The 27,795-nt window shown below is 59.5% G+C and overlaps 2 protein-coding genes across 3 annotated transcripts; both read right to left on the minus strand.

Annotated features, from left to right (window-relative positions):
• Positions 1–526: 526 nt before the first annotated feature.
• Positions 527–4,762, minus strand: NDUFS8 (NADH:ubiquinone oxidoreductase core subunit S8). 2 transcript variants are annotated; one of them, XM_075545266.1, is made up of 7 exons: positions 4,675–4,762; positions 2,432–2,495; positions 2,308–2,358; positions 1,898–1,987; positions 1,633–1,805; positions 787–915; positions 527–698 (listed from the first exon to the last, which is right to left on the minus strand). In XM_075545266.1, exons 2-7 carry the CDS (start codon positions 2,493–2,495, stop codon positions 567–569), a joined length of 639 nt encoding a protein of 212 aa, XP_075401381.1. In that variant the 5' UTR covers positions 4,675–4,762; the 3' UTR covers positions 527–566. The 2 variants fall into 2 exon arrangements, with proteins under 2 accessions (XP_075401381.1, XP_075401382.1); XM_075545267.1 differs by lacking the exon at positions 4,675–4,762 and adding an exon at positions 4,132–4,437.
• Positions 4,763–5,554: 792 nt separating this feature from the next.
• On the minus strand, positions 5,555–22,983 carry ALDH3B1 (aldehyde dehydrogenase 3 family member B1). Its single transcript, XM_075547979.1, has 10 exons — positions 22,936–22,983; positions 17,096–17,258; positions 14,251–14,361; positions 13,991–14,111; positions 13,623–13,708; positions 13,231–13,312; positions 11,163–11,549; positions 10,584–10,750; positions 6,696–6,795; positions 5,555–6,614 (listed from the first exon to the last, which is right to left on the minus strand). Exons 2-10 carry the CDS (start codon positions 17,255–17,257, stop codon positions 6,424–6,426), a joined length of 1,407 nt encoding a protein of 468 aa, XP_075404094.1. The 5' UTR covers position 17,258; positions 22,936–22,983; the 3' UTR covers positions 5,555–6,423.
• Between the last annotated feature and the right edge of the window lie 4,812 nt (positions 22,984–27,795).

The following is a 27,795-nucleotide window of genomic DNA, read 5'->3' on the forward strand; positions in this document are numbered from 1 at the left end:
ACGTCTGCTGTGGGACCGGGGGCCACTCAGTCCCCTTGTTCCTACCAATGGGTGTGTACTAGGTGTGCAGGTCCCTCCTGGCTTTGACTCCTTGCACCCCTCAGCCCTGGGCTTGTGTGGACCCGTGTGGGCACCGGAAGTGTCTGGCTGGGAGGACAAAGGGGAAGTGCTGGGCTGGGGACTTGGACAAGAAAGAGGATGTGGCTGGCTGGAGGGGAGGCCAGCTCAGGGGCAGCCGGGCCTGTGTCACCCTCTCGTGACTGTCACGCCTGACCAGGCGTCCTCCTGCCCCCCAGCGGGGACAGCCTGGCCTTCCTGAGGTTGTCCCGTGTGTTGGGAGGCTTGTGTGTGGTGGTCCCCGGGGAGCGCAGGTCCAGGTGACCTCCGTCATGGCCCAGCCTTGGGAAAGAGGTCAGGAAGGTGTGCGGGGGTGGGGCTACTCTGGGCTGTGGGGCCGAAGGCTCCCACAGAAAGATGACAGAGATCCGGGAGGGGGTTGGCGGGGCCCAAAGGCAGACAGAGGCGGTGAGGTCAGTGCGCGTTTATTGGGCGGCAGGGCGGCGCGGTCACCGGTACAGGTAGTCGGCCTGGATGTTGGCGGCGATCTCGGCCTCCCACTTGTCCCCGTTGTTGAGCAACTTCTCCTTGTTGTACAGCAGCTCCTCGTGCGTCTCCGTGGAGAACTCGAAGTTGGGGCCCTGGAGGGCGGGGTGGCCTAAGTCAGGCCCCGGCCTCAGTCCCTCCCCTGCCTCTCCCTGCCCATGTCAATCCCCCCACCCCCCGCACCTCCACGATGGCGTCCACCGGGCAGGCCTCCTGACAGAAGCCGCAGTAGATGCACTTGGTCATGTCGATATCATAGCGCGTGGTGCGCCGGCTGCCATCTGCTCTCGGCTCTGCCTCGATGGTGATGGCCTGGAGGGGGAATGGCCAGCTGGCCCTGCTTCACTGCCCCGGCCACCACCCTGACCCCAGTCCAGCCCACCAACCTACCAGGGCCGCTTGGCTCCAGGCCCTGCACTGCCTTACACGTGCCCTTCCCACTCTGGGGGCTTCTCATACCTCGGGGCGCTTCCCCAGCCCCACACTCTCCCAGGTGTCTGACCCTCCTGTCACTCACTCGTCCTACTGACCAGTGTGCCCAACTGTGGTGGCTGTGCCTGGGGGTCTGCTCAGCCTAACTCCCTGCACCCTGTCTGCTGCTCTGTGACAGCTGCTAGCTCCTGTCCAAGAATGGCTGTCATTTTCTTGCCACCACCACCCCGCAAAGCACTGAGTGAGGAGGTGGTGGAGTGAAGTGCCCCTCTGACCTGGGTCGAATTAGCCTCTTTTAATAGAGGAGGAAACGGAGACTCTGGGTGGGAAGGGCTTCCAGCAGGACTGGGGTCTCCCACTGCTGGGAGCGCCTCTAGAAGCCCAGGTCAGATGCCCCCCCCTACCTGAGCAAGAGGGACATAAGGGGGGGGTGTAAAGGGGAAATGGGGGTGGCAAGAGGCTCAGTGAGGGATCTGGGTTGGCCAAGGGCATTCACCTGGGCAGGGCAGATGGCCTCTGGGTAAGGTGAGGGGTGTAGGGCGCTGACCTGGGCGGGGCAGATGGCCTCTGGGTAAGGTGAGGGTGTGGGGCACTCACCTGGGCGGGGCAGATGGCCTCACAGAGCTTGCAGGCAATGCAGCGCTCCTCCCCGGACGGGTAGCGTCGCAGGGCATGCTCACCGCGGAAGCGTGGGCTGAGTGGTCCCTTCTCAAAGGGATAGTTAATGGTGGCTGGCTCCCGGAACAGGTAGCTGAAGGTCATGCCCAGGCCTGGGGGTGACAAGAGTAGGCATGGTGAGGAGGCTGTCCTTCCTGGGACCTCCCATTGCCCCTGCCTGGCCCCCTGACCCACACAAACCCACCTCGAACCAGCTCTGTCCACAGCAGGGTCTGGGCTGCACGGTCCGTCACTGACCTCATGTCCATCTGAGGCTCCTGCATGTTCACATATTCTGGGGGGACAGGGCAGCGGGCCTGGGAGAGGCAGCCTACTCTGGGACTACCAGGCTCCCTCACATTCACCAGACTTCCCCCCCACCCTGGTCTGGGGTGCAGCCCCTACACCCATAGTCCAGGCCCTGCTGCCCACCCCACCCATCCAGGGAGCTCAGACTGCACTCACAGGGGAGGTCTCCACCCCTGCATATGGGATCCTGCGCCCCATAGTTCAACCTTCACCACCAACCACCCAGTGGGGGTAGCCCCCACCCTTGCCTCTGGGAGGGGCAGTCTGGCCCAGGGCGCCCATGACTGGAGGCCACTCAGGACTCACTGTAGGTGGCTGACACTGAGCTGCCATGGAGGCTCCGGCCACTAAAACATCCTGAAAAAGAGAAGCTTTAAGTTGTGACCTCATGCAGGGCTCCCCGACCCCAGAAGAGGTCCCTTTGCCCTACCTGTGCGCGAGGCCTGGGCCTGTGCCAGGGCCCGCAGCAGCGTCGGCGTGGCCAAGCAGCGCATCTGTGACAGGGGAGGGGGGTAATGATGGAGAACCAAATTCAACTTCCCTGCCAGATCTAGGGGGCCCCCTGGGAAGCCTGAGACTAGTGCCCTCAGATAACCTCTGAACCCGGAACTGAAGCGTCTCCCAATGGTTGCCTTTTATTCCCAGTAACAGGCTGACTGATGGAAGACATACTGCTGTCCGGTGCTGGCCAGTCGGTTCCGGCTCAGCTTGCCCATGTCCAGCAGAATGCAACACCACCCTCCCGACTGGTTTTATGTGTGAGCCAGGGTTCCATGCACTGTCCATTCCATCTTGAGGGTCTGTCTCTTTCTTGCTGCCCCTCCACTTCACCAAGCATGAGACTATCACCCCCCCCAAAAAAAACATCACCAAGAGCACTGTGCTGCCTTCCATTGGAAAGCCCTAAGCGACAGGCTGGCCCAAGGTGACCCTTCAGCAAAGACGAGAGGGCAGTATGGGGGAAGGGCACTATCTCCACAGAGACAGACCAGCTGAACGGAAGCCAGGAGCATGATGACACGGGAAGTGTCACCAGCATCCCGCACCCCACCCCCCCAAAAAAAATCCACTGCCACTGAGTCAATGCTGACTCTTGGTGACCCGGAGACAGAAGCAGAAAGCCTCAACTTCCTCCGTGAGAGCAACTGGCGGGTTTGAATCACCAAGCCCACAGGTGCAGTTTTTCCTATTCCTATAGAAGCTGGGCACTGCTTGGCAGGTGGGGCTGCTGCCTAAGCGTTGGGCTCATAACCACCAGGTTGGTGGTTCAAACTCACCAGCTGCGCAGTGGGAGAGAAATGAGGCCACCTTCTCCTCTAGAGATGAATGGCCTTGGGAACCCTAGACAGTCACTAGACAGTCACTGTGAGTCGGGCTCAACTCATTGGCAGCGTGTGGGTTGACTCAGCAGGACACACAATATATGTGGCACCTGTTAAGTGAAACCTCGGATCAGGGGAGGCTACTGTGCCAGGGGGCTTCAAGAACTTGGCAGAAAAACGGAACGACGAGAAAATGGCTTTTCCATGAATTTGTATATTTGTACACCACCCTGGTGGTGTAGTGGTTACACATTGGGCTGCTGCCTGCAAGGTCAGCGGTTGGAAACCATCAGCCGCTCCATGGGAGAAATTGGCGGCTGTCTATTCCTGTCAGGAGCTAGTCTCGGAAAGCTACAGGGGCAGTTCCACCCTGTCCTATAGGGTCACTGTGAGTCAGAATTGACTTGATGGAAGTGAGTTTTCATAGATTCAATTTTGCCCTCTGTGGGTGTCAGGGGCCTGGGCCACTTCAATAAAAACAAATAGATGTTAAAAAAATTGATGTGATTTTTTTTTTAAGTGAGGTAGGTACATGTGGGTTTCAGAAATTTCCCCAAGCAGGGCATCTAGGATATCTAGCAACCTCTCCCCATTCCTGTCTCCCGGTTCCCTGGCAGTTGGGCTACGACTTGGGGCCTATCCATGGGCCCTAAATTCTCCGTGTCACCTCCTGGGACTACGACACCCCCCCCACACACACACACCCGCTGGCTCCAAGTCTAAAGGAAGCACTTTCAAACCAGCAACGGCGTCCACTGCCCACAAGGCCGTGCCATTGGCCCACGGGAGTTCCCCAGGGTGGCCTTACCCGGCTAGGGGGGACGCTGTCACTTGTTCAAAGTCACCCTAGGGCGGCGGGTGCAGCCACCACGCCCTGAACAGGCCCCGGTCATCCTGAAGATCAGATCTTGCCCTCGTGTTCAAGCCCTTCTGGACCTGTCGCCGGGCCTGCAGGATGACCTTGGGCAGGTGGCATCACCTGGCCTGTTTCCCTCCCAGTGGTCACAGGAGACCTCGGGGCTCAGGCACGCCGGGGATTAGCCCGGAAGTCGGCGCTAGGATTCCCAGACCGGGATTCTAGCCCTGGGCACCTAACCCCCGCCCGCAGCCTCCCCGTGACCTCTGACCCCACGAACGTAGGAGCCGCCGGGTCGGGAGAGCGCATGCGCCCTTGGTGGGGGCGGGGGGGATGCGTCCGCTACTCGCTGAAGGGCACCGAGGTGAGGCCCGGGTGTCCTGAGCGGGCCGAGGTGCGGCCCAGGCGCCGAGCCGGTGCGGTCAGTGGGGCGCCACTTTCGTCTCGCCGCCGCGCCGCCCAGGCCCGGCACAAGGACCGAGCCCCAGCACCTACCTTGAAGCGCTGCCGCTCCTTCTCGTGCCGAGCGGGCCGGTCTGCGGAGAGGCGGAGCCTGACGTCCGGGACGCTGCCATTGGGCCGACTGGCTTCCCTCTTTGTGGGTTGATCCACAATGCTGGGCCCTGATTAGCCAGAGGCACGATGAAAGAGGCGGGGCCCCGAGGTATCTTCTTTCTGATTGGTTGGACCGCGCAGGAGTTTGAAGTCCTGCAGGGCGCCGCCATGCTGGCTTAAAAGAGCCAATACGCGAGCGTCGCACGCCGGAGGAGGCGGGACATCCGGGCGGGGCGTCCCAGGCGGCTTTGAGTGGCGCTAGGAGGGTCGAGGCAATGAAGCACGCGGATGGCCTGCAGCGGCAGGGACTGCGGTCCCTCCTTGGCTGCCCTCACCCCCTCGGGCGCGAGCACACGGCCAGGCAGGGCAGGCCCCTAGGCCCCAGAGAGGGCGGATGGGGCTCAGTGGGGTGTGTGGGATAGTGACAGCGAAGACGATGACGACAGATGGGCAGACGGGACTCGGCGTGCTCTGTACTGGACATTCCACACGTTTAATCTCGCAACAGCCCATTTTACAGATGAGGAGACTGAACCACTGAGGTTTCATGACTTCCCCAAACAGTGTGGTCCTGGGCCCAGAGGACCGGCCGGGGGTAGGAAGTCTTTCTCCAGTGGGTTTTGCATAGGGGTCCCACAGGGACTGAAGGCTCACTCCCCCTCCCCTGTGTCGGGGTGGTCAGGGAAGGCTTCCTGGGAGACATCACGGCTGAGTTGAGCAGGCAGATGTGGAGATTGTCGGCACCAAGAGGACAGGGGGCGGGGAGGGGGCAGTGGCTTGCCAACTTACTAGACTGGGGTGGTGGCAGATGCTCACTGGGGCTGCGGACTTGATCCCATGGGTCACAGGAACCATTGAGGGCATCAGGGATGAGGAGCTCCCTGGACTGATAATCTAGTAGACTTTGGGGGAGGTGGTCAGCTGCCCTGCAGGGAGCTGGGCCTGAGGAGAGGGGCAACGGCAAGAAGCTGATTGTGTGGTCACCCTGGGCATGGTGATTAGAGGAGGTCAGGAGGTCCTGCTGCTTCCAGTAGGGGCCCTGGAGAATGAGCCAAGGGTGGGCCATGGTGACAAGAAAGTATCCAGGGCCTGGGACTGCCAGCAGGAGGGGCCATGGAGGGAGAGATGGCTGTGTCCAGTCCTCCCCAAACCAGTGGGAGCCGACTAGCTGAGTGCACTCAAACGAGGGACAGGACATCCGAGGCTCAGTTCAGCAATTCATTTTTATTAAGCCTTGTCCCACTTCCCTAAATTGATAACCAGGGGGTCGAGGGTCAGCAGTTCAAACCCATCGGCCACTCCCTGGGAGAAAGATCAAGTAGCCCACTGCCTTAAATATGACCATCTCAGAAACCTGATGAGGCCATTCTGCCATTGTACTGGGTCATGGAGTTGGGATCAACTTGGGGGCAATGGGGTTTGTTTGCAAGGGGGTGTTTAAGCTGTCCCCATTTTTAGTGCCCAAAGCGATCTTGGATGCTCTTGCTGGTTACTTCCAGTGGACATCTGGGGAAAATGAAGCTCTGAGAGGGCAGAGTCACAGCAGTTCCAGGGTGCAGGCTCCCCTCTGCTGACCCCCACCCCAGGAAAGCTAGCACCTGTGCGCCCTCCCAGCACCAGTGGCTGGCATGGGGGAGCGAGGCCTCTTGGTCCCTGTACTCTTTGCCTCCCCACCAGCACGCAGGTGGCTCAGAGCAGCGTGCAGCTGCAGCAGCGGGTCCGCATGGCCAACAGCAGCAACCTCAGTTTGCTCGGGGTGTAGGGGGGGTAGCGGATGGCATAGATCTTCTCCAGCCCGGGGCCTCGCAGCAGACAGGCGCGGTGGTGGGAGAAGGTGTCGAAGGAGAACTTGCCGTGGTAACTGCCCATCCCACTGGCACCTGCACAAAGCAATGGGGTGTGGCATCAGGCCCTCGGTGGGCGGCGCCTGCGCCGACGCTGAGGGAGGGGCGCTGACCTACCCACGCCTCCGAAGGGCAGGGTCTCGAGCGTCATGTGCATGAAGCCATCGTTGGAGCAGAAGCCCCCGCTGCTCGTCGCCGCCATCACCCGCTTAACCACCTGATGAGGAGAAAGAAGCAATGAGGCCCTGGGCCTGTGAGGGAGAGCAGCTGCTCCTGTGTGACCCAGACCCTACCCCAGGGGTTACCCCGTGGGAGGGGGCAGGAGTCATTTAGGGAGAAGGGGGGAGGGAATGGGGGGCGGGGCAAGGCAGGGGTGAGACACCCATCGAGAGTCCTGTACAGCGAGGTCCTGGCCACATGGCCAGATCTGTGGTGTAGGAGCCCAGACTTGGCCTTCGACTGCCTTGATGAAGGACAGTTTATAGGCTGTTCAAAGGATGACCAAGGCAGAAAAGTCAGTCCGTGACCCAACGGTGCCCCTGGGGTGATCTGGACAATTACCGTGCCCAGCTGGAGCCCACCCAGGGGCACCTCGGAAGACAGACCCGGCGACTTCATCAGCCACTGCAAACCCTGAGGGACACAGTTCTGCTCTGAGGGGGCCAGGAGTTGGTACCACTTGGTGGTAACTAGTTTCAACAACAAACAATACAACTTCACTATGTTGGGTCTTGATGAACCTCAGTGGGGGACAAGAACAGATGCCCATTGGGGTGTTTGTGTGTGTGTGTGTGTGTGTGTGTGTGTGTGTGTGTGTGTGTGTGTGTGAAAAAGCACTGAACCACAGAGGCCCAGGTAAGCAACACCTGTCACAGATGGACCACCACCAGAGCCCCCCACCAGAATGCTCTGCATGTAGCCTGGGGAACCAACCCAGGGACTTGCAGGCACAGGACCAGTACGCCAGCTGACCCTGTTTCCAGGGTCCTGAGGCCAGGGCAGGCCACAAACAAGGTGAGCCCAAAAGTAAAGAAGTTGCCAGGAAACAATAGAACAGGTGTGTCCCAGAGATATGAGCCAACCTGGAAGGCGTCCCAGTGCCCAGAGCAAGGACAATTTGAGCAGCCAAATAACGACAGGAGCCTCCTGGATGTGGACCCAGAGAAGCGACCGCACACACAGGAAGAGCCGCGCAGTGGAGCTGAGTGCCAGTTAAGGGGTCCCAGGAATCTCTTGGTTTCCCGGTGCCCACAAAGGTACTTGCCACCCTAGTCTACGCAGTGTGCAGCTGCATGATGAGGTCTGAGATGACGCGAGAATGACCAAAAGCGCGGGTGCCGAGGGAGCACCTGCTGTGGGGGAAATGGCGACAGTCGCATGGGGGGGGGGCGCTCAGGGCTGTCACGCACCTTCACTTTGGAAATGATCCGCAGAGCGCCATAGAAACAGGCAGATGAAAAGGAAGGGAGAAGCTATGCCTAGAATTCCAAGTCCTGGCCACGCAGGGCCAGCCCCCGGAGGCGGGGCTTAACATCAGCCCCGCCCACCGAGGTTGGGCTAGCCTTTGAGGCTGCCTTGGAGGTGGGGGTTACAGCAAAGGCCAGGGGGAATTTGCCTGAGACAGGTGAGCGGCACCCACCCACAAGACAAAGTAAGAGGCCGCCTTCACTGACCTAGTCTTAACCCAGACCCTCATCGAACCTGGACATCAGCAACCCACTGAGATGGGGGGCTCTCAGGAGACCAGGCCAGCCCTCTAGACTCAAGGCCATGAAAACAAGAAGGGGGAGAAGCTGTCACAGATCCCGGAGCTGGGACTCGCCGGTTACGTGGAAAAGGTCCTAGACCAGAAAAACAGGCGAAATCCCAATAAAGTTTCAACTTTAGCAAAGAGACACAAACCAGCTTCTGTTTCCTCATTGGGGCAAATGCACCATCTACTCCCATTCAGAGGTGCCCTGGGGATGTAGGGGTCACTCACTGTGCTGCGAGCTACGTGGTAGCCGGTTCAAAACCTCCAGCAGTTCTATGGGAACTCGGTAGAAAGTTACAGTCTCAGAAACCCACAGGGGGTTGCTTTGAGCCAGCATTGACTCGATGGCAGTGACAGAGTGTTCCCATCCAATAGATTCTGACCCGCAGTCACCCTGCATGGCAAGGTTTCCAGATGCAGCCAGCTTCTCCTTAGAAGCTACTGGTGGATTTGAACTGCCGACCTTAGGGCTAGCAGGCACGTGCTCACCCAGTGCTTGATGGGACTCCTTGATACGCTTCTCTCATGCAACGTACAGCTCTGTGATTTCTAATAAATCCACAGATGTGCAACCAACACCATATTTAACTTAGAACATTTCCAACAACCCTTTCCAAATGCCATACCTATTAGCAGTCCCTAACCCAAGAGTGACCCTGTAGGACAGAATTGCCCCTCGGGTTTCCAAGAAAGTCGCTTAAACCCGATTACTTTTACAGAAGCAGACGGCCACATCGCTCTCCTGCAGGGCAGCTGGTGGATTCGAACTGCTGGCCTCTCAGCAGCCTAGCGCTTAACCACTGCACTACGAGGGCACCTTCCAAGGATCTGGGGTACACAGCGGCGCTTTGTGCTGCCTTTATTTTATTTCCAAAATAAAAACTTAATTCAAACAACATTGTCCAGCAAGTCTTCCTTTGGCCACCAAGCAAAAGATTGGTGACTCGTTAGCGTTTCCCTGGGGTGGTGGTGGGGGCGGGGGGAGTAGGCTTAGAAGGAATGGGGAAATCCAGCAACAGTCAACGGTGACAGCTGAACCTAGTGCCCCTGATTAGAGAAATGGCAATAATCCTGAAAGGCAATTACAATGCTCCAGAGGCTGGAGAATGGGGTGTGACAGTTCACTGGTTTGGAGTTTTCTTTTGGGGTGGTGAGAAGGTTCTGGAACTAGACACAGGGGTGGTTGTACAGAATTGTGAATGCACTTAAAGGCCACCAAACAGCTCTCTGGTTGGTTTTATGTGAATTTCACCTCAATGGACAGGAGGTGGAGAAGCTGGGGGTGCGAGATGTTCTGGCCAGGGGGGTTGCACTGGGGCTGGAGTAGGTTGGTACAAGTGGAGGTGACTCATGGCTGGCTCTCTGGTCCCCAGCCCTGGCTACAACGCCCTGTGTGTGCCTTCCAGGGGGCAGGAACTGGGGAAGGGAGGCTGATGTGCCAAGGGCCCCTGGACCTGGAAAAGCCACCCCACCAGAGAGAATTTGGACTGACGGGGGGTGGGGGGGCCTCGGGTGCTGGGCCTGCTGATTCTGGGGGTGGGGGGAGGACAGGGACAGAGTGGAGAGGGTCGCTGTGCTCGATTGCCTGTAGCTACCCTGCGATAGTTTATTGTGCCAGCCTGGCTGATAAACACAAGTAGGATTAACTGAAGGGCAGAGGGATAAATGGCTCGGTGAGCCTCGCCTTGCTTGTTCTGTGCCTCAGTTTAAAGGGGTACACTACCTGTGGGATGCCTAGCTTGTGGACTGCGTCGCTGTAAGTTGAGGTCCCTTTAAGCCCACATGATTGGAATGCTCATCTCTGGAGCTGGGGACCGACAGTTGATGACAGTTGGGGACCTGCCTTGCTGTTTGTTGCCTGGGTATATATAGTCCAGCTCTCTCTACAGAAGGGGACTGGCAACTGGCAGCTCTCAAACCTTAAAGAACTGCTAGTGTCTCACTGCTTTATAATTTAACTGTTAATTTCTTGTATTATCTATCTGTATATAATTTAATGGTTCATTTCTTATATTATATATCTATCTTTATAAATATATTTATATATAATTACTAGCAATCTGGTTTGTCTCTCTAGAGAACCCTGCCCAACACATACCCTGAGAGGCTCAACCCCACCTGTCATCCTGCCCAGCGCCACCTCCCCCTGCCAGGTGCTCTGTGAGGGGCTGGGCCCCGGTGGCCCCAGCTGTAGCCAGGGTTCCCTGGCATTGCTCCTTCGGGCTCCTCTCCCCTGCCCCCCCTCAGCGTACCTGACTGTTGTTGGAGAAGGCGTACAGCGCCAGCGGCTTCTCTCGACGGGTGATGAAGTCCACGGCCTCGTCCAGGCCCCGCACGGTCACCAGGGGCAGGATGGGTCCGAAGATCTCCTCCTGCATCACGGGCTCGGTCTCCTGCACGTCCACCAGCACCGTGGGGGCTGCGGCACAGGGCGCGCGTGCGCTCAGCGGGACCCAGACCTCCCCACCCTCCGTGGGCATGAGCTCAGGGGGCAGGACTGGGGGACTCAGGAGGCCGAGGGAGTTAACAGGGGGAAGCATGAAGGGTCCCCAATCTGGGGACAGTCTTCGTGACAGGGTCCATGTTGGCTGGGGGCCCCGGGGGGTGTCCTTGTTACCCAGAAGAGCAGGGGCTCAGGGTGGTGTTGGGTCAGGGCTGAAGGGTTTGTGGCGCAGGCACAAGTGTGTGATCCTCTCAGTGAGGCCCCAAGGACCCTGCAGAAGAGCCTACTCCACCCTGTCTCCCTGCACCCTTCGGTGCCCTCACACTACCCCACTGGCCCCTGGGCCATCCCATGACCCTTTTCCCTCCTGCACCCCTGAGGGGCTCACCGATGTAGCGCTCGGTCTCATCGCTCTGACCCCCGATGGCCACGCGCCCACAGCGCAGCAGGCCCTGCAGCCGCCGGAATTGCTTCTCTCCCACGATGCGGCCCAGGTCCGGGGAGGCCTTGGGGTCCTCGCCATAGAACTGGGTGATGGCGCTCTGCATGGCCGGCAGCAGGCGCTCCTGCGTCTCGCGGCTGCACAGGACGTAGTCCGGCGCCACGCAGGTCTGGCCGGCGTTGAAGTAGCGGAAGAAGACCACGCGGTTGGCCACGGTCTGCGGGTCGCAGTCATTGTCCACGTAGCAGGGGTTCTTGCCCCCCAGCTCCAGGGTCAAGGGGGTCAGGTGCTTGGCCGCAGCGGCCATGACCACCTTGCCCACGCGGGGACTCCCTGAGAGGGAAGAAGGAAAGAGGAGTGGTCTGGGGCGCTGGGCCAGCCCCCACCAGCCTTTCCTCCACAGTCAGGGGCAGAGTTGGATCTCACGGTCTTGCTCCTTTACACAGCTTAGAAACTGAGGCCTGGAGGCTTCCAGGGCTGGATGGTGGGGCTACAGCAGCTGGGTCAGTCAGCCTGCCTGAGTTGCCCAGGTAGGGAACCTGGCATTGGGGGTCTGGCCTTGTCCAATGCCCACCCTGAGCTGCAGGGAGTGATGCTTGGTGACAGGGCAAGGAATGCGCACACACACACACACACACACACACACACACACACCCCTCCAGGGGAATCTGCACGCTTTTGTCCCTTTTCCAAGCCCTGAGGTGTCCTCACCCACACCTGGCAGCCGGACAGGCTGTGCTTTTTCCTGAGAGAGGAAAGCAGGCAGAATGTCCCCTGCTGCGTGGGGACAAGGTGTCCAGCATCAGTCTGTGGCCGAGGCCTGGGCCCCACCCATGATCTAGCATCTGTCTCGGCCACGGAGGCCAATGGGCAGTGGCAGCATGACGCCGAAGGCACCTCCCCCCGCCCTGCAGCGGGCAGTCTGGTGGTGTTGTGGTTAGCTGTCACTGGAGTGGCTTCTGACCCACCGCGACCCTGTGCCCAACCCTGCCCCATCCTGCGCCATTCCGCCATTGCTCCTGTGCTTGAGCCCGTTGCTGCAGCCGCTGTGTCATTTCATGACATTGAGGGCCTTCTTTTCCGCTGTCCCTCTGCCCCACCAAGCATGCCGTCCTTCTCCAGGGACCGGTCTCTCCTGAGGACATGTCCAGTGTGCGAACAGAATCCCCCCACCCTGGCCTCTGAGGAGCATTCTGGCTGTCCTTCCTCCGAGGCAGGTGGGTTTGTCCTTGCTGCAGCCCATGGAACTGTCCATTTTCCTCGCCGATGCCAACACCTCCACGCTTCTGTGGTCTTGCTAATTCACAGTCCACCTGTCACATGCTTAGGAGGTGGGTCACAGGCACCTGAGTCCTGACAAGAACCTCCCTAATGTATTCTTTGATCGCCTGAGGGCTGCTTCCAGGAGGTGGATTGTGGGTCCAAGCAAGATGCAATCCATGCTGCATCCTTTCAGCTGCCCTGCTTCTCTCCCACGATGCAGCCCAGGCCCAGGAGGCCTTGGGGTCCTCGCCACAGACTGGGCGATGGCGCTCTGCATGGCCGGCAGCAGGTGCTCCTGTGTCTCGCGGCTGCACAGGACGTAGTCCGGCGCCACGCAGGTCTGGCCGGCATTGAAGTAGGGGAAGAAGACCACGCGGTTGGCCACGGTCTGCGGGTTGCAGTCGTTGTCCACATAGCAGAGGTTCTTGCCCCCCAGCTCCAAGGTTGGGGAAGGGGTCAGCCTCCACCTCTTATGCCTGAAGCTAGAGCGAGGGCAGCAGCTGGGTGTGGGTCCAGGGATTGTAGTGCTGTGGTAGGTGAGGGGGCGTGGCCAGTCACCTGGGATGAATGCAACCCATCCTGGGGGCTCAGCAGCATCTCCCCAGTCTGTTGGATCCCTTGTCCTCTTTCTGCTGTGCTGCAGCCTCTTTCAGGTTTGGGGACAGTCCCTACTCTCCCTTCTCATCACTCCTGTCACCCCCAGGCCCGCTTCTCTCTGGCCACCTTCCTCCGGTGGTGGCAGCCAGCTCACCTGTGAAGAAGATGTAGTCAAACTTGTTCTCCAGGAGCTGCCCAGTCTCCTCAGGCCCGCCCAGCACCACTGCGAAGCAATTCTGCAAGGAGGGGTGTGTGTATAACTGGGACCCCTAGCTGGAGAGCTGGAGGCAGCTCAGTGCTCACCACCCCCCGCCCCCGCAGCCTGCCCAGACCGGGAACTGCGGGGGTCCAGCTGGGCCCACCCAACAGGGTGTGGTTGTGACTAAGGAGAAGAAGGGTACCTGTGAGTGAGCAGCCCCGCTCTGACTGACTTACCCCGAGGGAACCTGAGCCTGAGAGGGCCCCCACAGCTCTGGAGAGGTGGAATGCGGGGTGGAAGCTGGGGGAGGGCCACCCTGGGCTGCTCTCTACTGTGGCTGTGCTCACCTGGTCCAGGTAGCGGGGCAGCTCCTCAGCCAGGACCTTCTCCACACTCTTGCTTATCTCAGAGGGCTTGAGCACCACGCAGTTCCCTACAGGAGGGGCAGGAAGGAGAGGAGAGCAGAGGGGAGGAGGGAACAGGGGTAGCCCTCCTCCTGAGACCCTGGAGCCACACATTCACCCAGTTCTCACACCTGCAGGGCGGACCCTCGCTTCCCCCCAGGTTCAGATGAGGGGGCAAGTGACCTGCCCACACAGCCTGGGGGTGGGTGTCCAGGCCTCTCTGCCCCCCGGTGCCAGCTTCCCCTTCTGACTGGCCCTGTGGGCAACCAACGGCACAGGGAGAGTGGGCAAGGGGGGAGATGCCTGCTCACCTGCGGCCAGGGCGCCCACCAGGGGCACCAGCGTCAGGTTGATGGGGTAGTTCCAGGGGGCGATGATGAGGACGAGGCCGAAGGGCTCCTTCCGGATGAAGGCCGAGTCCAGCTGGGTGGCCTGCACCAGGTCAGCAGAGGTGGGTAAGCAGAGAGGGGCCCAAGACCCCTGCCTTCCAAGAGCCCCACCCTCAGAGAGGCTCTGTGCAGGTGATAGTCTTCGACACCCCCTGCCCACCAGCCCAGCGGGGGCCCCTCACCAGGTTTCTGGGCACTTTTTCGTCCTTCATCCAGGCCCGCAGGTTCCTGAGAGCTCGCTTTATCTCCACCTCGCTGATGCTGATCTCCGACACCTCGGACTCAAAAGCCGACTGCGGGGGAGGGCGGGGAAGGGTCAGCACAGGGGAGCCTAGGTGATGGCAGGCCCTCAGGGTGGGCCCTCCAGCCCAGGCCCTTCTGGGCACTCACTTATTCACACCAGGTTCATTGCACGCCACTGCGTGCAGGCACGGAGCTTGGGGCTGTGTGGGTGCCTGACACCCAGGAAAGTTGACTGTCAGCCTGATGGCTGGAGAAGTTAGTGCCCCATTGGGACGTGAGATGCACCCTGGGAAAAGTAATGCGAGGTGAAGGTGACCAGATGGCTGGATTGTGTGTGTGCGTGCACATGTGTGCAGGCTGAAGTACATGCATTTGGCAGAGTGGATGCGCCTCATCCCAGGGGTGCTGCGTGGCCAAACCGGGGCTGTGTGCCACAGCCAGGGCCACCCAGGGTGGCAGTAGGGCCCTGTGACCCTAGAAGAAGAAACCTTACCCGGCCAGACCTTCTAGAAGCTGAGCCTGGCTTAGGCATCTTAGAGCTCCAGGGCCTGGCTGTGCCCTGGCCAGCTGTCCCCTGACCTGTGTGAGGTCTGGGCCCAGCTGAATGCCGTGACTGGGGGCAGCAGGCTATTTTGAGCCCTGTTCAAATCCTGCTTCAGTTCTTCCTTGCTGTGCACCCTTGAGCAGGAACTCGCCCTCTCTGGGCCTTCCTGGGGGGTGGCTGGGGGTGGTGGCTGCCCAGACCTGGAAGGGTTGTTGGGGTTATATGAGACCCCGCAGGATGGTGCTGGGAAGACGCTGTCTGCTGCCTAGGGGAGGGCCAGACAGAATGTTCTAGGCTGCTGCCAGGAGTCAGGCCCACTGTGGGGCCCTGGCTCCCGGGGCCTCAAGCACCCTAGGATGCTGGGAGATGAAATCTGAGCAGAAGGAAGAACCAGTCAAGTCTGGGCCTACAGAGGAGGATGGGCCGGCCGACCAGAGATGGTGAGGCTAGCGGTGTGGTGGGGGACAATGCGTGGTCTGTGGCCAGACCCAGTAAAGGGATTACACCTGTGGGCACAGGCCAGTCAAGGAGAGGGTGAACAGGGCTTTCACCAGGGGGCAGACAGACGGACCCCAGACATAGTGTCTTGGGAAAGAGAAGCTCAGGCATGGTGAGAGGGGACAGGCAGCACCAGGGAGCCCACCAGGGAGCGGGGCTCCCCTGACACATGTGTCCAGGCCCCTGAGGAGTGGTGTGCCCTGACACACCTTCCCTGATGCTAACAGTCTGGTTTCACAATGATCAGGAACGAGTCCCCAGAGACCCCACCCCTACCCCCCAGATGTCTGGCCCTTTGGCTCCTGGTCTCCATCACTCCTTGGTGGGTGGGGGAGCAGGCCCTCTGATGGGCAGGGAAGAGGCCCTCCAGTGGGAAGCCTGGGCCATTGTGGAGAACCCTGGGGTAAAGACAGGCTCCGTGTCAGCCACAGGGGACAGTTTGGCCCCTGGAGCCAGGGCCTTACCAGCTGCTCTTGGGGACTGGGCATCAAATTAGCTTCTCAAGAGGCAAAGACCCTGGAAGGTTCCACATGGTGAGGTGCTGGTGGGGCAAGTGGATGGGATGCTTCTGGACGCTGGGGCCAAGGCATGGGTAGGGGACATTTGGTCCAGAGAGGAAGAGCCAGGGCACCCAAGTGACTGGGCTTGGTTGGCGGAGGCAGGGGGTGGGGCTGGTTACAAAGAAGGGGATTTCTTGGGGGTCAACCAGGGTTACTCCTGGAGTTGAGGGTGGTTGAGCCTGTGGAGGCTGAGACCACAACACCCACCCATCTCACTGATGCTGCAGTCCGCCCCAGCCTTTGAGGCCACCTCCCCAACCCCACCAGCTGTGTCTTTCTGCCTTCCCAACCTTGCTCCAGCCAGGTGCTTCTCCACCACAGACACAAGAAGCATCCCTGCCACAGGGCCTTTGCACGAACCGTGGGCTCTGTGCTTGCACAGTGTCTGGGTGGCCCCCTCAGTCACCCGTGTCATGTCTCTGCTGAGGACCTTCTCAGGCCCTGACCAAACCTGCACCCCCACCTTGGCCCCCTCTCCCTCCTCTCATAGGGTGGGTTCATAGTCCTGTTACCAGCTAATATAGCATGCAATGGCTTAATTACTGCCCCACAGTGTCTGCTTCGTGAGCAAAGGGGCTTTCTCTTTGCTCCACTGTGTTCCCTCAAACCTACAACAGTGCCTGGTACACAGGAGGTGTTCAAAGAATAGCTGTTGGTATTTAGATGGATGGGTGTGTGTTTGATTGGAGAGATGATGGATCCGTGGATGGATGGGTGGGTGAGTATATGTTTGGTTGCTTGGTTGATTGGATGGGTGAATGTTTGGAAGGATGGATAGATGAATGGGTGATGGGTAGGTGGGTAGGTGGGTGGATGGAGGCAGGAGAGTAGGTTCTAGCCTAGGGAAGTTGGATGGATGGATGGATGGATGGATGGATGGATGGATGGATGGATGGATGGATGGATGAATGGGTGGATGAGTAGGTTGGTAGGTGGGTGGATGGAGGCAGGAGAGCAGGTCCTGGCCTAGGGAAGAAGTGGGATGGGTGGGCTTTCGTTCTTTTTAGGGAGGATGCAGCAGTCCTACGTAAACCCTCTGGGCCTGTGCACCCTACCCTCCACCCTCCACCCTCCACCTGCCCTCCAACCCCCCACCTCCTTCTTCCCTCAGCCTCGCCCCATCCCCGCCCATGCACCGCCCACCGCCCCACCCCTCTCAGGCACCGCCCCCGCCCCGCCCACCTTGTGCAAGTCGCGGGCCAGGGCCTCCTGCAGCAGCGTCTTGTTCTCACGAAGGAAGCGGCCCAGAGCCTCCAGCTGTGAAACACGGAACTCGACCGTCCTCGTCCGCCCAGACCTGAAGGTCTCCCGCAGCCGCCCCAGCGTGTCCGCGAAGGGGTCCATCCTGTCGAGGGTGGGGGGAACGACAGCGTGGGCGTCAGGGCCGCGCATCGTCCATGGGCCACCGCTTAGCCTGGGTCCGCTCACACGGGCGACCCCCAAGAGAGTCGGGCTGCCTGCGCCCCCTGTGCAGACACACTCCACCCCAAACATACACACACAGACATACCCACGACACTTGAACGCACAATGACATACCCCTGTGTCAGAGGGCAGGAAGGCCCTGCAGGACCCGGCGTGGGCTTGGGGGACATCTAGTCCCCCAATGAGGGTGGCGAGCCCAAGCCAGGGGTGACAGGTGCCCCAAGAGCCCCCAATCCCTTCGGTGACAGAGGGGCGCCTCTGGGAGCTGGGCGGCCGGCAGGCTGAGTGGACTATCTGACCAGCAGAGGGAGGGGAAGAGGCTGCCGCCAACCGCCACCTGACGGTGACCACCACCTCACATTCCAGACACAGAATGCCGTGCGCCCCAGGCGTGGGCTGGGGGACTGGGAAGCAGCGGCCACACCTCCTGGAGCTCAGGTCCCAGTGCGAGGGCGGGGCCCCAGGCTCCCTGCTGTCACCAGCCAGGCCTGGCAGAGGGCAGGGGCCGCGAGGGTCCCCAGGGCCCTGGTGTTTACTTGAGGCTCATCAGAGGCGCTCTCTGACGCACGCGCGCCTCAGCCGGGTGCCAAGGACCTGCGGGCGCTCCGCGCCACCTCCGCCTTCGCTGCCCGGGCCCTGCAGGGCTCAGTACAGCTGCTGCCTCCTCCAGGCAGCCCGCCGGATTCCTCCGCCAGCGCGCGCGCGCGCGCGCGCGCGCGTACACACACGATGGGGATCCACGCCAGGTTACCTCTGTCTGCCCCTCTCCCACTGGACTCAGGCAACCCCCTCCCCCCAACTACACTCTCCTTTGGCGGGCCTGCCCCATGTTCTCATCTGTTACTGGCCTCTGTGCCAGCCCCCACCCCCACCCCCGGTTCCCCAGCCAAGGCCAGGTGCTTGTCAATCAGAGACCTGGATCACCCTCTCACCCCCTGCGACTGTGGCTCAGTCTCCTTGGTTCTCTGGAGGGGGTCTTATGAGTGGGGGGAGGGCAGGTGGCAGGCTCAGTATGAATGCAGGCCCTGGTCGAAGCAGCCAGCGTGTCTGGAGCCCCTGTCCTAGGCTGTCTGCTGGCTCCGCCTCTGGCCAGCTGGGTGACCTTGGACAAGGCACTCACTCTCTCCCTGCCTAGGTTTCCTTGACTGTCCAAGGGGGCTGACCACAGCACCCCCTGAGGTGATGAGGGCGAGATGGGATTGCAGGAAGAATGCAGAGTTGAGCCTGGTAACAGGGAGCTAGTGCTCAGTAATGAGGCACAGCTAGGAGCCCTGTGGCATAGTGGTTACACATTGACCTTGCTGCTAACCTCAAGACCCACAGTTCAAAACCACCAGCAGCTCCATGGAAGGAGGACAGGGCTGTCTGCTTTCATAAAGACTTATGGTCTCCCCAGCCCACGGGGCTGTTCTAACGTGTCCTGAGAGGTCACTGCGAATGGGCATCGACTCGATGGCAGTGAGTGTGGTTTTGTTTTTAGTGTGGGAGCGTGGCGGCCTCAGGGGTAAGTCGCTCCCTTCCACACTGGAGACTGAGGTTCAATTCTGGGCCAGGGCCCCTCAGGCGCAGCCCCCATCCATCTGTCACAGGAGGCTGGCACGTTGCTGTGAGGCTGGCATGTTGGAGCTTTCCAACGGAGAGACTAGGAAGAAAGGCCTGGCAATCTTCTTCCAGAAATGAAAACGCCTGGCCACTATGATCCCACGTACAGTGGTTGTGGCACCGTGGCAGCCAGGGTTTGGTCTCCTTGGACACCGGGTGACCAGGGGTCAGGGCCCGTCTCCATGGCCGCTCACAACAAAGGCAGCTGGGTCCCCAACTGAGTTCCAAGTCCTCAGCAAACACTGATCCCTCCCCCTCTCGGTCTCGGTCTCGCTTTCACCCCCAGAGCCACCACGTGCCCCACCCCCTACTCCCACCCCCCAGCACAGGACTCTTTCAACAAAGTCTCCAAAGAAGCCGCAAAAATGCTAGGCATGAGACATGCCTGTGGGCACAGTGATGGGCAGGGAGCTTGTGGGGGAGGGCGGAGGGTGGTGATGATGACAGAGGACTGGACAGAACATTCCAGCAGCCCCTCCTGCTCACCCAGATGCCAGCCCCCTCCTGGTATTGGGCATCAGGACACATATCTTTCCAGGACCTTCGTCCCTCCTTGTGGGCTGGTCACTGGTCTGAGGCTCTCCGAGATAGCCCATTGGGGGTGGGGAGGGGAGCCCCAGGGGAGAATCCAAGGCCATGATCTTGCAGGCACGGGGTGAGCCTGGGTCTACGCCCTCACAGGGCTGGACCAGGGAATGGGAGCACACCTGAGGAAGGTTCCCTGTGTCCCTGCTCCGACTCAGCGAACCACCCAGAACCAGGGAGGGAGCCCCGGTGTCCCCTCTGAGGGAGATCACGGGCCCCAGCCTGACCCCCACACACTCACAGGCCCATCTGGGCCCTTCGGTGGGGGCACGGAGGGGCCAGCAGGACAGATCCTCCCTATTTGTGTTCCACTCCCATCTCAAGGAGCCCTGGTGGCACCGTGGGTTAGGCACTGGCCTACTGACCTCAGGCCAGTGGTTCAAACCCACCAGTCGTACTGGGAGAGAGCGCTGCAGAACAATTCCACTCTGTCCTATGGGGTCACCACTGGTCAGAATCAACTTGATGACCCTGGGTGGGCCTCCATCTCCCACCATTCTGGGGGTGGAGTATAGACAGAACAGCAGGTCCCTCCCTGCCTCCTTGGGCCGAGCTGCCTGGGACCCAGTGGGCTGGTGGGCCCAGGACCCTGGCTGCAGACCTCCGTGGTAGGCGGAGGTGGTCCGGCTTAGCTGTTTCTGTGCTGGATCTGCTGTTTCCGAGTGAGGCTGAATGTGGGGGACGGGGTACGCTGACTGATTCGATGGGGAAAGAGGGGGGCCTGGGGGCTGCGGAGGACCGGCCGCTTGCTCTCCCGGTTCTGGGTCTGGGTATGTGTCTGACATCATAATACTCAGACACCGCCAGCAGGTGCCATGCAGGTGCACTAGGGCCTAGCCCCAGACAGAGGCCCAGGCAGCTCATGAATGCAGCATCATGGGAACTAACCGCTCCCCAAGTCCCTTCCTCCCCTGAGGCAAGACCCTGCTAATGGGCCCTCCTACCTCCCACCCATCAGAGGGCAAAGCCTGTCCATTCCTGCCTTCCTCTGCCTCGGTTTCCTGTTCTACCACGGGCCTCCTGAGAACCTTGACCACTCCAGTGTGGGGTGGAGTCCCGCAGCCTGAGTTAGAATGGCCGGGACCCTGGGCGGGTGGCTTGGCCCCACTGAGGCTCACTCTGCTGCTGTTGTGTTGTAGGCGCCGGGGGGTGGGTTTTTTTACTCCTAGGGACCCCGTGTGCAACAGAACGAAACACCGCCTGGCCCTGCGCCAGCCTCGTGACCCTCGCTGTGTTTGAGCTCATGTCACAGCCACTGGGTCAGCCCACCTCCTCCAGAGCCCTCCTCTAGTGCCTTGTTCCTCGACTCCACCAAGCACAAGGTCCTGCTCCAGGGACCGGCTCCTCCAACAGCCTGTCCCAAGTTCAAAGTCAAAGGAGCATTCTGACTGCACTTTCTGCAACGCAGATTCGTCTGTTCCTCTGGCAGTCCGTGGCATATTGAATATTCTCTACCGACACCAGACCTTCAGGCGCACCAAACTCCTCCATGGTCATCTGCGTTTAATTGTCCAGCTCTCACGCGGCGCATAGGAGGTGACTGGGAAAACGATGACCCGGCTCAGGCTGACCGGAGTCCCCCAGGGGACGCTTTGCTTTTGAACGCTTGCAAGAGGCCCGTAGCAGACTTGCCCCAGGCAACACGTGGTTCGATTTCTTGAGGGCTGCTTCCACGGGTCTTGCTGGTGGATCTGAGTCGAATGCCACCCTTGCCAACTCCAAAATCGCTTCTTGGTCCAGGTAGGAGGGTTTGCTCTCTCCACACGGAGGCATGGTCGCGAGCCGAGGGTGCCGTGTCTGAGCTGCATCAGAAAGTGCTTTGCTCCTCCCAGCTGTCCGCAAGCAAGGTTGTCCATGAGTCTCCCTCTGCACCCCCAGCAGGGGCCCTGTTCTTCTCCACGGAGCGCAGTTTCTCAGATGGTTCCCTCTGTATTCAGATCGAATCAATACGGCAAAAGTATACGCCCTTGCCACACACCTTTTCTGACCTGACACCGGGCAGCGTTCCCTGGTTTCGGCGTTCCCTGGTTTTCATTGGAACGACTGCCTCTTGGGCTAGGCACAGCTTCCACATGGGCACTGTGACGTGCTCTGGGATGCCCATTCTTCACTATGTCACCCACCATTCTTCTGCGCCACACACTCGCGTCGCCAATAAAACACAGGCAAGCGTTTTTGTCTGGGATGCTCTGCTCCCAACCAAGAACCCATCTGCCATCAGCAAAGATGTCCCTTGTTCCCCATCCTCTGCTGACTCTCTTGGCCCGGCCGTACAATGCAGTGAAAGCTGCAGCTGAGGAGCCCCAGTGGCACAGTGGTTAAGCACTCCGCTGCACACCGAAAGTTGGCGGTTCAAGCCCACCAGAGGAGAAGGCTGCAGCAGACAGCCTGTGTGAAGATGGCAGCCTTGCAAACTGGACGGGGCAGTCCTGCTCTGTCCTGCAGGTCCTTTGTGAGCGGAACCAATTCGGCAGCACCTAACAAGTCCCTCCATCACCCCCCACCCCAGAGTGCCACAGGGAGAAGCCCAGCACAGAGCTGCCTGAGTGCTGAGTGCAGAGTCGTCAGGCGGTGACAGTACTCAGGAACAAAGGCTGTGAATTGGGGGCCCAGGTGAGGGAGCCGGGAGGCAGCCTGGGTGTCAGGGGAGGTGAAGACATCCGGGAGGGTGGCGCTGGCCCAGGGCAGCAGAGATGGTCTGAGGGCCCAAGGTTCTCACTAGGGTGTCAGAGGTGGGATTGTCACCAAGGCAGCCCGATCCACTCAGGGCCTCCCACCCTCTTCTCTTGATATCCAGGCATCTCCAAGGTTGGCAGACGTCCCCAGCCACTTAGCAACAGTTCCCTCGCCCATGGGGTCTGTGGGGATGAGGGAACTGGTGTGGTGCATGGGCGGAGCCAAGCCCCTGCCCCACTCCACAAGCAGCTCGGTACCAGGGTGCATTGCTGCTCCCTGGTCCCCGCAAGGTCCCTCTGCTGATGTCTCACGGAGTGACACAGGGCAGGGCCACTGGCCCCTCCTTCCCTGGACCTTGGCAAAGTCCATCGACTGTCTCCCCAACAGTCTCCAGCTAAAGAGCCACCTGCTGCCCGAGCAATGCTGCCCCACTCAGGAGCTGCAGGCTGAGTGCTGGCCCCTCACTCGCTAAGGGATGCCGCTGGGTGGGGTGGACAGAGCAGCCGGCAGGTCTACCCTCTTTCTAGCCCTTCGCTCGCCCAAAGGGAAGTCCCTCCCTTCCTTCCCCTTTCTCTCTGAGCTCCTTGAGTACAAGCAGGGTCTCTGTGTGTGGCTGCCAGCAGCCCGGCCACCCAGCAACCCAAGTCCCCAAGTCCCCGGGTCAGCCCAGGTCCCAGGCTCCGACCACTCCCCCACCATGGTGCTGGTGGCTCAGGCCTCCCCGGGCGCCATACCTGAGCCCCTCCAGACGGCTCTTCCTCTTGAGTGTCTGCTCTGCCCAGCAGTCCAGCTATTATGAAATGGCCAGGCTGGGCCGGCCCCTGGGGCGGAGCTGCCCTGGCCTGGTGCCTGGCCCTGGGCTGGCTGGAGTCTGCAGGCTGAGAGCTCACCCCTGCCACCCTCAGGGGTTCTCAGAGCCACTCCTGCCACCGGAGCCCATAGCAAAGGAGCCAGTGGCACTGAGAGGCACCCAGCCAGGGCCACACAGCAGGCTCAGGAGCTCAGCTAGGTTGGGGGGTAGAGGGGATACAGCCTACAGAAGAGTGGGAGGACTGGGACCTTGGCATCGTGGGGTGGGGTGGGCTGAGGAGCCAGGGACAGCAGAAGAGGCCTTGTTCCCCGACTCCTTTGGAGCACCTCGCCTCTGAGCCTCAGTTTCCCCATCCCATCTGCACTTGGCGAGGAGATCTCAGGAACCACGCCCGCTGCCCACATGTTTCCATCTCCATGAATCTGCACCATCACCATCCACTCACTCACGGAACCTGCCCACCCCTCCACATACATACTCCCTTCACAGACCAGCCCCATCGCCACCCTATCACCCAGCATCCTCCCACCCACCACCCCACTCAGGGGTGACTACCCACGTCACCCTCCCATGCACCACCCCACTCTAAGACCAGCCACCATCACCACCCCCACCCCCACCCCCAAGCCTGATGTTTTATGATTGAGGAAAGGGACGCAGAGTGGTGTGGCCCTTGGCCGCACAGCGTGGGGGTGGCCCACTGGCCCCCACACTGAACTCGACTTGCTCCACAGCGGGGGGAGGGCTCCTGGGGATGAGCACCAGCCCCCTCCCACCCCCCCGGCTCCCTCCTGGTCATGTTGGCAAGAGTTCCCATGGTAGCCTGCCCCTCCTCGGTGCCCCAGCTGCACCCTCCCCCAACAGAGCACACCTGTCAGGGCAGCACAAAGGGGGATGGCTCCCGAGCAGCTACAGGTAAGACAGGTGGACGGTCAGGTTACAGGTGTCGGGGAGGAAGGTCTTTGTGTCATCCCGCATCTGGGTCTGGGGCCCTGGCCCACGGAGATCATGGACCCCAGGGAACCCAGCCTTGGGAACCGCTCATCACCCCGCCCCCTCCTGGGGTGGGGTCCCAGCTCTGTCTACCTGAGGAGGGCGGAGAGGGCTCCTGTCCACTGTGGCTTGGAAGATGGCAGCCAGATGGGCTGGGCACAGGGGGCCCGGCGGGCGGCCCGTCCTCTGTGTGGGATGGAGCCCCCAGCCGCCGCCTGTCACGTGGATCGGCATGTGACAGCCCTGCCCTGCTGTCTGGAGCGGAGCCAGGCAGCTCAGAGGCAGAGCGGGTGCACCACGCTGGGCCAGGCTCGGGCTGGAGCTGGGAGCCCTCCACTGGGCACGAGGCCCAGAGAGGGTCCGCCACTGGTCGAAGGCCACACAGCAAAGCAAGGAGACACCTGGGGACAGGCTGGTGGTGGAGGGGTGTTTCAGGACCCGGAAGGGGCCCCCCTGGCCAAAGGCACTATCAGAGGGTCTCCTGCAGGGGCTAACGTCTAGCGGGGCAGCCTCCGGGGAGGTCCCTAGAGAGGATCCTCTTAGGGCAGAGACCCCACCCTCCCCTGGCAGTGACCCCTCCCTCTCTATGTCCATGCGCCCTCAGAACCAGGAGGAGCCCATGTCCTGGAGGGACACCCTGTAGGGGACCCCAGAATAAATGGGTGAGGGGGGCTACCGGCCAGGGCTTCACGAGGACCGGCTCCTAGAGTTAGCCTGGTGCATGGCGGGTTCCAAGAAGACTTGAAGAGGCCTCGAGCCACCAGGTCCACCCTCCGAGGGTGGGTGATGGGGACACGGAGGTCCTGAGGGTCCTGAGGCCAGACAGACTGACTCTTCTTGCTGGTGACCCAGAACAAGTCACCTCACTTCTTCGGGCCTTGGTGTTCCCCTCTGAGAAATGGGAGCGTCCGAGCACCCAGGCGTCCATGGACAGCAAGTGAGATGCACTTCCTGTCCCTCTGAAGTAGGTTGAGAGGGGTGCCCCTAGGCTCCAGGACAAGATGGGGCACCCAGTCCCCTGCCTGTCCCTCTAGACTCCTTCACTCTCACCCCCTCTGCCTGGGGGATGGACAACAGAAAAGTGGGTGAAGGGAGACATCGGACAGGGCAAGATATGACAAAATAATAATTTATAAATTATCAAGGGCTCAGGAGGGAGGGGTGAGCAGGGAGGGAAGGGAAAAAAAGAGGAGCTGATGCCAGGGACTTAAGTGGAGAACAAATGCTTTGAGAATGATGAGGGCAATGAATGAACAAATGTGCTTTACACAATTGATGTATGTATGGATTGTGATAAGAGTTATATGAATCTCTAATAAAATGATGAAGAAAACTGGCCATATGATTTGGAGGCATTCATTACAATCGCCAAGTTGCCCCACCTTGACCACGGTCTAGGTCCAAAGCATTAGTCTTATTGCTAAACAGAAACTGTCCTAGGGCCAGGTTTGACTTCGTTGCTTAGGGCTTCTGGCCCCATACCAGGGCCTGAGAGCCTTCTCCAAGCTGGTCGGAGCAGATCCAGGGGAGGGGGCGATCAGGTCTGGCTAGCTCTGTCTGCTTCAGGTCAGCTCCTGCCCTCTGCAAGGCCTCCGATTCTGCGTGGAGGAGACAGTGACCATGTTGTCTTCTGGCCCCTACTCTCCCAGATAGAGGGGCAGGGGAGGTGGCCTGGGCATGGGCAGTAGCAGCAGGTGGACATCCCTCCCTCCTTTCTTTTCCCCCTCCTTTTCTTCTTCCCTCCTGGAAGGAGGGACTGTGTCAACTAGACACTCCTGGGTAAGGGTAAGGGTAAGGGTAAGGGCAGGGCTCACCCCGACAATTGGGTCTCAGCCTGGTGGCACCTCCTTGATGTCATAGCCTTTCTGGATTGGAGTGAGAGGAACTGGAAACTCTCTCTCTCTCTCCCCCTTCACCTTCCTGCTTGCTGGGACTCTGCCTGCCTCCAGGGGTGGGCTGCATGTGGACCACCCGGCCCTGAGAGCTATTACTGCCCTGATAGCACCCACCGACCTTAGATCCAGGCGTCTCTGCCTCCACCGGCCTGTGATCTTCCTGCTTCGCCTTTCTGCATCATCGGCCTGCAGCTAAGTGAGTCTGGAGAGGGCCCCTGCTAGCATCAAACTTAGGGACTTGAGTTGGGCTGGGCTGGGATACCTTCTGGAAATAAGATTACTTCTTGATAGAAGCTCTGTGTTAGTTCGGGTTGACTAGAGAATCGAATTTTTAATAACTAACTAACTAAATAGGTGTTTTTTGGGATATAAAGTATGTGTGTGTATAAATATCTATATCTATATATAGATATTAAGAAAACATCCTAGCCCAGTTCAAATCAAGTCCATAAGTTTGATGTTATCCCATAAGACTAATATTAGTCCATGACTTTCCCTTCAGACTCATGCAGCACATGCAATAATGCCGAACACAGGAAGATCACAGGCCGGTGAGTGGAAAGTCTTGTGGGTCCAGTGGCGCCAGGGCTCTGGCTGCCATCAGTGTGGCTCCATGTGGCTTGTCAACATTAATGTGAATTAGAGAGGAAAGAGAGTGTGTCCCGCCTCCGGGAAGGAAGAGAAGAAGTCCCAGAATCCTCATGAGAAGGCCAGGCCCAAGGAGGGGTCACCAGGCTGTGACCTGATGGACAGGCTAGACTCCACCCCGTCATTCTTATTTATCAAGTTGACATGAAATTGTGTAACTATCACAAGCTCTTGTGCTCATGTCTTTTTAAAAAACAACGCTCTTTCTTATACATATGGGGGTGCCAGTGGATTTATTCTTCTAGACAGTCTGGCCTAACACCCCTCCCTCCCTAACACTACCCTCCCTCCCTAACACTACCCTCCCTCCCTAACACTACCCTCCCTCCCTCTTCCTTCCTTCCTTTTCCCCTCCATCCCCTGATCACACAGGTACCTGGTCCATTTTACCCCCTCCTTGGTTGACCTTCAAACCTAGCTCCTCAGCACCTAAGAAACCTCAGGTGAGTCCCAGCACCCTCCTGGGCCTCCATTTCCTCACCTGGTAAAGGGACTTGATGCCACCTGCCTCACAGGGATGCTGGGATGGTGGGCACCTGACGGGACACTTGGTACACAGTGGGTGCTCAATATATTTGAACACCCCCCTCCCTCCCACCCCTCTTTCCTGACCGCACCAGATGTGAATGTCCAGGCTTTGTCATTGAGATCCTGCCCTGGCCACATGGGTCCACCCCCAGGGCCACTTCAGGGGTTGGTGTGACCTTCCCCAGGGTGTCAAGGTCAAGGCTGAACCCAGTCAGCACTCAGTGATTAGCAGTGATTGTGAGTCACCCACCCACTCAGCAAAGCCTAATGAGGCACTGTGGTAGCCAATCTGAGACTATTGAGAGTGAAGGGTAATAACAATTTATGAATAATGAAGGGTTCATGAGGTACGGGGGAGGGGGAGGGAGGGTAAAAATGAGCAGCAGTTATTAAGGGCTCAAGTAGAAGGCAAATGTTTTGAATGATGATGGCAACAAATGTACACATGTTCTTGACACAATGTATGCATGTATGGATTGCGATAAGAATTGTACGAGCCCCCAATAAAGTGATAAAAAAGAGTGAAGGAGTGGTAAGATATGAGAAAATAATTTATAAATTATCAAGGGTTCATGAGGGAGGGGGAAGTGGGGATGGAGGGGAAAAATGAGGAGCTAATGCCAGGGCCTTAACTGGAGAGCAAAAGTTTTGAGAATGATGAAGGCAATGAATGCACAAATGTGCTTGACACAACTGACGTATGTAAGGATAGTGATAAG

Source organism: Tenrec ecaudatus, chromosome 4 (assembly GCF_050624435.1).
Source record: "Tenrec ecaudatus isolate mTenEca1 chromosome 4, mTenEca1.hap1, whole genome shotgun sequence".
Lineage (NCBI taxonomy): Eukaryota > Metazoa > Chordata > Mammalia > Afrosoricida > Tenrecidae > Tenrec > Tenrec ecaudatus.

Excerpts from the sequence above, each read along its gene's own strand:
- ALDH3B1 (XM_075547979.1), bottom strand. The coding sequence starts at position 17,257 with ATGGACCCCTTCGCGGACACGCTGGGGCGGCTGCGGGAGACCTTCAGG. Across the intron at positions 14,112-14,250 it reads AAAAAGTGCCCAGAAACCTG|GCCACCCAGCTGGACTCGGC; the intron begins GTGAGGGGCCCC and ends GACCTGGTGCAG. Across the intron at positions 11,550-13,230 it reads TGACTACATCTTCTTCACAG|GGAGTCCCCGCGTGGGCAAG; the intron begins GTGAGCTGGCTG and ends CTTCCCTCTCAG.
- NDUFS8 (XM_075545266.1), bottom strand. The coding sequence starts at position 2,495 with ATGCGCTGCTTGGCCACGCCGACGCTGCTGCGGGCCCTGGCACAGGCC. Across the intron at positions 2,359-2,431 it reads GGCCCAGGCCTCGCGCACAG|GATGTTTTAGTGGCCGGAGC; the intron begins GTAGGGCAAAGG and ends TCTCTTTTTCAG. Across the intron at positions 699-786 it reads CGGTGGACGCCATCGTGGAG|GGCCCCAACTTCGAGTTCTC; the intron begins GTGCGGGGGGTG and ends CCCGCCCTCCAG.